General features: G+C 33.4%; 1 protein-coding gene across 1 annotated transcript; it reads left to right on the forward strand.

Annotated features, from left to right (window-relative positions):
• Positions 1,583 to 5,872, forward strand: LOC109224975 (UDP-glucuronate:xylan alpha-glucuronosyltransferase 2-like). Its single transcript, XM_019389559.1, has 5 exons — positions 1,583 to 1,924; positions 2,204 to 2,450; positions 2,565 to 2,957; positions 4,082 to 4,489; positions 5,188 to 5,872. The coding sequence occupies exons 1-5, from the start codon at positions 1,757 to 1,759 to the stop codon at positions 5,709 to 5,711; spliced, it is 1,740 nt and encodes a 579-aa protein (XP_019245104.1). The 5' UTR covers positions 1,583 to 1,756; the 3' UTR covers positions 5,712 to 5,872.

Raw genomic sequence — 8,017 nt, forward strand, 5'->3', positions numbered from 1 at the left:
TCAATTACATGATAGCATAAAACATGCTGAAGTTCAGCAAATATAGAACAAAACTTCAGCTAAAACATGCTGAAGTTCAGCAAATAGAGAACAAAACTTCAGCTACTAGAATGCTTAAGTTCAGCAATTATAAACAAAAACTTCAGCCAACACTAAGTTTACGTGAAAAACTTCAGCTAAAACATGTTGAAGTTCAGCAATTACAAACAAAAACTTCAGCAAATAGAGAACAAAACTTCAGCTACTAGAATGCTTAAGTTCAGCAATTACAAACAAAAACTTCAGCAAATAGAGAACAAAACTTCAGCTACTAGAATGCTTAAGTTCAGCAATTACAAACAAAAACTTCAGCCAACACTAAGTTTACGTGAAAAACTTCAGCTAAAACATGCTGAAGTTCAGCAATTACAAACAAAAACTTCAGCACACTTGGTTCAATAATTTTTGCTACTTCAGGGCCGTCTACTAGAATGCTGAAGTTTGCGTGATTGCCTTTGCTAGCTATTTCAGGTCCGTATGTTGAAGTTACGCAAAAAAGTGGGTACGCTTGCAATTTTTTTGACAAAGCAGGTATAAGTTAAAACGTAACTCAAAAAGCGAATATAGATGCAAATGCCCCTTGGTTCATAAACGTATTTTCTCCTCCATTATTTTCTAGTTAATATTTGGGTCAAATGCTGTTGGTTGACCTAATCTTTTCCTCCAAAAAGAAATGCAAAAAAGATCCAACAAAAAGGGAGGAATCATAGTCCTTATGGGTGAGCTTTTGGATGGAAAAAATCACTCCTCTATTGGGGTGGACGTTTGGGCAATTCAACTTGAATATAAAAATTTTGATTAGGATTTTTGATTTTCGGATTAAAAAAATCACAATCCAAATTCAATTCAAATAAAATTAGATTTTTTAAGTTCAGTTTTGCATTAAATCCACTGGATTCAATTAATTCGAAATCGAACTTCAAAAATTCGATTAAGTGTATTTGGTGATTAAAATTATTAAATATATACACATTAAATTTAAAGCTCATTCATTAACACTTAAAGTCGTCTTTCTAAAATCCATAATCCACAAGGTTGCAATCCTAGCTCCGCCCTGTTCTTACTTATCCAGAACTCTAGTATTAACAATTGGGCCTAAACCAAAGCAATATCTGTGATGTCCAACATTGCTTATGATTATTTTTTAACTGATTAGATATTGTAAATTTGTTTATATTATGAAAGAAGGTAAACTCTATAATATTTGTCGAGGGAAAAAAGGAAAGAAGTTTCGAAATAATCCTTACTGAGTGCATGCATGGCAGCTTCAATGTCGGATCCGTCATAGGCATTCGAGCTCAGCACGTGACAGTATTTACCTGCTAAAATTAACATAATAATAAATTAGAAATTCTTTTAAGTTTTCAAGATATTAGTACAGTTAATAAGAACACACCTTACGCATACGGCATACAATAGTAAAAGCTATCTCAGTTGGTCCGACCCTTATATTTCTGCCAATTGCCAAATCTCCCACTAATTACGTTAATCAACCAAATTAACTATAGTCTCGACTTACTACAAGTATTAGTCAGAGTAAGTAAAAGTATACATTTTATACAGAGTTTCAACCTCGAAATTTATATTATTATTTTTTTACAGTATCAACGTATTTTAACATGTCGTAACAGATAAGTTGTCTTGTTTTCAGATTAAATCCGTTTATATAGTATACTCCTATATTGAACTATCATTCTGGTTTCTCGAAAGGTTGATTATGAAGTCCCTTCCTTCAAAAGCATTGATAATCAAAATAAACTTAGTTTTCTTGGTTTGCTTCTTAGTTGCTTACGCTGCTCTTCTTCACTGGCAATTATCTTCAGTTTATCACGAATATACAGCTTCTCGTCCTGTTACTCGCTCATCGTGCGAGTGTAATCATAAGGTAAGTGGTCTTTTTAATTTTTTCTCTTTTCTTTTTTCAGTTCAAGTAAGGGCAACCAGTGCACGAAGTATAAGTCGCGTTTATACAGGGTCGGAGAAAGGGTCGTACCCTAAGGGGTGTGATATAGGCACCCTACCCTGATGCAAACATCAATGACTGGTTCCACGGCTCGAACGCGTGACCTATGCGGTCCAAATAAGTGATTAATAATTAATTATACGTTTATCTTTCTGAAAAGAGAAAATTTATTACCGTGAAGTATTTTCTTGTATTGAGCAGGTGGAAACTAGGATAAAGATGAAGGAAGTATTAGAAGAACAAATGGTGAATGAGACAAAGGAAATATTAAAGAAAATGGTGAAACACAAAAAGCCAAGTTTTTTGAAGGAAATGGGGAGAGGAATGAAGATAGGAATGGTGAATATGGAAGGGGAAGATATTAGTGAATGGAGAGCCCATGGGCAGATAACAACAGTACAAGTCGAGAAGGTTTCAGAGTTGTTGGAATGGAATGACTTGTTTCCAGGTAAAGATCAACGTTGCAAATGTTTGTATATATTTTCTTAAATTATTAGTTTAAGTTTCAAAATTTGAATACCCTTATTAAAAGATGAATTGATCTTGCCACCTTTATTTCCAGGACAGGTAGATGAGGAATTAGAGGAGATGGATAACCGACCAACATGTCCAGAAATACCAATGCCACCTGTCTATAGCTACAGTTACATGGACATGATAGTAGTGAAAATGCCATGCAAATATCCAGAAGAAGGGTGGAGAAGGGATGTTTTTAGGCTACAATTGCATCTTGTGGTAGCAAATTTGGCAGTGAAGAGGAAAAGGGGTAAGAATGGGAAGATGAAGTTGATGTTGTTGAGTAAGTGTAGGCCAATGATGGAGATTTTTAGGTGTAAAGATTTAAAGAGAAGAGAAGGAGATTGGTGGTATTATGAGCCAAATTTGGCTAAGTTGGAGCAAAAAGTTTCATTGCCAATTGGTTCCTGTAAGTTGGCTTTGTCTCTCAGGGAAAAAGGTATGTTACAGTTTCAAATTCTATACATGTGTGATTTCATTGTATTTGCAATTTTTTCTTTCTTCTTTTCTTTGCTTTACTTTGTTATTAATATAATGCAGTAACACAGTTAGCATAATAGATTAATCTCCGTTAATTAAGATGAGGCACTGCCAAAAGTTGTATTTTGAAGCTCATAAACCAAAATAAATAAATAAATCTACGTGCCAAGTAGGGGGCAAATCTATGACTGTCAGTCATGTGAAGTTAGACTCTTCTTAAATGTTGTTGACGGAGTGGAGGGGACCTGAATCCTAAGATTTTTGATATTTTATTATTTAATTAAGACAGCCGAATTAAAATAACATTATAGATTTGTTGCAAACACTGACCGTTAATTTTTTTTTATTCCATCAATATAATTTAACATATTATAACATATTACTTGCCATTTGGTCTATGCTACTAATCAATGTACATGTTATATTTGCAATTAATTTTTAAGTAATTTAATTGTACAAATATTTTTTAAACTATCAATATATAAAACTTAAACTCGTCAATTATTGGTGGGAAGTTGATTATGACGGTCAAGGAGTAAAGCTGTTATGAAAATTACACAAGAAAAAGATGGTTTTTATTTGTTGAATACAAAATGAACGAAAACTCATTACTCTCTTTCTTTGACTTATTAACTCCTCATCATATACTAAAACTTCAAGAAATAAAAATTGTTAAACATAACGCGCAAAGCGATTTTCTTTCTTTTTTTTTTATTTTAATTGCTAGGTGGAGCGTTCTGATTTCTATCAGTTATTAACTACGAAAAGTGTCCTTTGTTAAACATCACAGATTAATGAATATTAAAAAAAGGTAGTCTCAGGGAACCAAATTATCATTTCTTAGAAAATATAATTCTGAAAACTTTCATAAGATACATATCTGAAGGAGCAGAAACTCCATATTCTTAAGTGCATGCCCCCAAAATTAGAGAATATTTTATGTTTGCGACCTTCATTTACCTCACTTTCTTTGATTATGTGTGTAACTGATAATTGCATTCCATATTTATCTTCAATCGTAGAATTTTTCATACATTAATAATAAATGTTATAATGTTTAATAAACATTTATTTTGATTCCAGAAATCAACGTCTATGATATCTCCAACGTTGAAAGCAACACAAAGTTAGCAATTAGAAGAGAAGCTTATGCTACAATTCTTCATTCCTCTGCAACATATGTTTGTGGTGCAATAACCCTAGCTCAGAGTCTTCTCCGAACTGGAACCAAACGTGACCTTATCCTTCTCCTTGACAAAAGCATCTCCGAGCCCAAGCGCGACGCTCTCATCAAAGCCGGCTGGAAACTCCGGTTCATTAGGAGGATTAGAAACCCTAGAGCTGAGAAAGACACGTACAATGAATACAATTACAGCAAGTTCAGGTTATGGCAACTCACTGACTATGAAAAAATCATCTTCATTGATGCTGACATCATCGTTCTTCGTAACATCGACTTTCTTTTCCATTTTCCTCAAATGTCAGCTACAGGTAAACCTATTGACTATTGTCTTTAACTCGAATTACATATTCGTAAATAAAAATTATCAAAATGTTTATTTATATATACGTATATATATATATATATTGGATTGTCTATCCATCATTAGTATTAAATCAGTACGTGTAATTCAGTACAGAAGCAGCGGGTGCACTTCTTTTGCTAAGAATACAATAGCCACACACACATACATATACATACATACATACATACATACATAAATAAATAAGTATTTACACAGTATTTTAGCCGGTAGACGCGCTTCTATCTTGGTGTTTTACACGCGCTAGGTCTTGGTCAAAGAAGGTGTGTATTAGACACACTTTTAAAAGGTTGAGTGTGTAATATTATTTTCGCCCACAAAAAGTGTGTAACAGGGATTTGGTCGATAGTTCAGGTGCCAACTTATGTATTTTGCCCGATAAAAATATTAAGAATATAAAGAAAACTTTTGAATCTTATAGTTCAAAAATACCATTTAAAACTTGTTGTGCTAAATTATGTCATGTTAGTGTATAAGGGAGTGTAGTAAGGGTATAAAATAAAAATGTTGAAATAAAAAGCTTATTAAATATAGAAATGGACAATATGCGTAAACTAAAATGGAGATTGAGAGCTAGTATATATACACACACATTAGACTATGCATACATTGATTCTAAAATTTGGATCTTCCAATATATTACAGGTAATGCTAGATCAATGTTCAATTCAGGAGTAATGGTGATTGAGCCATCAGATTGCACGTTCCGCATGTTCGTGCAACATCTAAGAGAGATTATATCGTATAATGGAGGTGATCAAGGTTTCCTTAATGAAGTATTTGTATGGTGGCATAGATTGCCCAGAAGAGTAAACTTCTTCAAAAATTTTGAAAATTCGAATGACGTTATTGTGAAGAACCAATTATTCGAAGCAGATCCTCCAGAATTGTACGCAATGCACTATCTCGGGTTAAAGCCATGGGTATGTTACAGGGACTATGATTGTAATTGGGACGTTGGATTTTTACGTGTTTATGCTAGTGATATTGCACACAGGATATGGTGGAAGCTCCATGATCAAATGGATGAGAATTTACAGAAATATTGTGGGTTGACAAGGCAGAGGAAAATTGAGTTATTCTGGAGTAGAAAGAAGGCAGAAGAAATGGGATTAAAAGATGAACATTGGAAGATTAATATTACTGATCCTAGAAGATATACTTCTTGAATTGGGTTCTTCAAATTATTTATTCTCCTTTAGTTTTTATGTTTATTTTGAGAAATTTGACACTTGTCACTCTTGCACATAGACATTATGAACATGGCCTTATATTCACATAATTTATTGACGTGTACATATATGCTGATTATCTAGTTTTAGACCATGCATGCGAATGGCTAAAATATCTTCCTTTCTTATTTGTCCGAGATAATTTTCCAAATGGTCCTTCAATTTACGATTTCTGCAGTACTAAAATGAATAAATTAATATTTGTTGCTAATTAAAAAATCACTAAATTTTGCAGACCACGTAACTTCCCGACCTACATTGCATCTCATTAAAAGAAAGAGGAATAGTACTTAATTAGCTAGATCATATGCACAGATTAAATGTTCAAGTCTTAAGCAAAATTTCCACCTTTGAGTAAAGTGTTTAGCAAGGGCGGCTCAGGGTAAGGCAGGAGAGTCTTGCCTTAGGCCCCAAAATATGAAATACAATTATATTATTATATAATATATAATTTATATTTATATAATTATTAATTAAAAAATTTAAATTTAATATTTTTTTTAAATTTGATAGAATTATGATTGAGTGAGTTTACGACAAAAAAATTTCTCATTAATTAAATAACATACTTACCTTCTCATCAATTCTATTTTTTTCTTCTATGTATATTCTTTTTTCATGTTTCTCATGATTTTACTTTCTAATTTCAACTCAGTTTTTCTAAACTAGCTATTTTTTTGTCATATTTGATTGATCATACCTAGAAAACAATTCTTATGTCTCATTTTTCGAACTAAGAAATTTCAGATGCAAGTGTTGTAAGGTTCAAAATTCGATGAATAATAGGCTCATGCCTATATCATTTTCACTTAATACCATATTTTTATGCAGGAGAAAGTTCAATACCATGATATGTGCTTGACCCACACATCATGTATTGCACTCTCACCACTAGATTAAAGCAATATATCTTTTCTTGTCTCTCATTATTATATGGATTTTATGAAAGAAATTTAAGGATCTTTTAGTATATTTTAGTTTTAGGCCACCAGTTCCGTTGGGGCCACTGGCCTACGTACATGTTGTTCAACCAGCTTCATCCATATTTGGTAACTGAATGATACATTTGTTAGCACTCTGTATTCAAAATCATTAAATCAACAAACGTTAGTTTAAGGAAAAACAAAGCAGAAAAAATTTCGAGCCCACAAGTTTCTTGTGTTTCCTTAAGGAATTTAATCCCCTCACAATGCCCAAGGTTGCGGATTAATTCCTCCCAGGATAGAACGGAATAACTATTCTGTGATAGTGGCACTTCAAATCACAGAATTTCGACGAACTCAATGGCGGAGCAAATCACACAAAATGCTTACGTTTTGTTTTTGAAAAATCAATGCAAAATGCAGAAGATTGAGGGGAGAGATTTCAAATTTTTTGGTGATGAAAAATGAGGCTAAGCCTCTCTATTTATAGCCAACAAAGTTGAGTCCCAACAGGTGTAAAGGTGCCGATGTGTTGATAAGGTGTCTATTCAGCTATTGAATGGAACGTTTTGGTGTTTATTCAGCTGTTGGTCGTGAAAATGATTCTGCGATCTTCCAACACGCGAAAAATGGTTCTGCGATCTTCCAAAGCGAAAAATATTTAGAAAAGAAAATGTTAAGTGATGGGAAAAAAAAATTTGGTCCAAAAATTTATCAATCAATCATATCAATTGACCAAATCCAAATCCGAATCCGATTTCTAATCCAAATTCGAATCGAATTCGAAGAAGCCGAAGCCGAGCCGAGTGAGCGACGACGACGACGGCGCGAGGCACCACTTCTACTCAACTCTTTAAGAGCTAGAAGATGAGCTTCTCTATATATGCACAAAGATTTTTTTTTCCTTCTTTCAATGAGGGACAAAGTGCATTAGTAAAGTGAACTAATTAAAATTTTTCATTTTCCTCCATTTATTTTCCCACCATTTTCCATACACATCTCTTTTGTTATTAATAAAAAAACCCAACAATCCCCCACATGAATGGGGAATGGCTATCCGAAACAAATATACATGAAAAACTGTGTGCGATTCGCAAGTAAGGATTAATCGCATCTGGATAAGTAGGTTTCCCTTTGAACTTTCCGTAGTGAACATATGTCGGATATACTCGATCAATCGGTAGATTTGATATCTTTGAACCGTCGAACTTTGGTGTATACCTAGACAACCATATGTCACACAATCAACTGTTCCCCGTCTTTGGTTCTCATTGTTGAGTTAGTTTCAGCCATGAACACCGTCTGGTTTGATAAATGCGT

The sequence above is a fragment of the Nicotiana attenuata genome, chromosome 4 (genome assembly GCF_001879085.1).
Source record: "Nicotiana attenuata strain UT chromosome 4, NIATTr2, whole genome shotgun sequence".
Lineage (NCBI taxonomy): Eukaryota > Viridiplantae > Streptophyta > Magnoliopsida > Solanales > Solanaceae > Nicotiana > Nicotiana attenuata.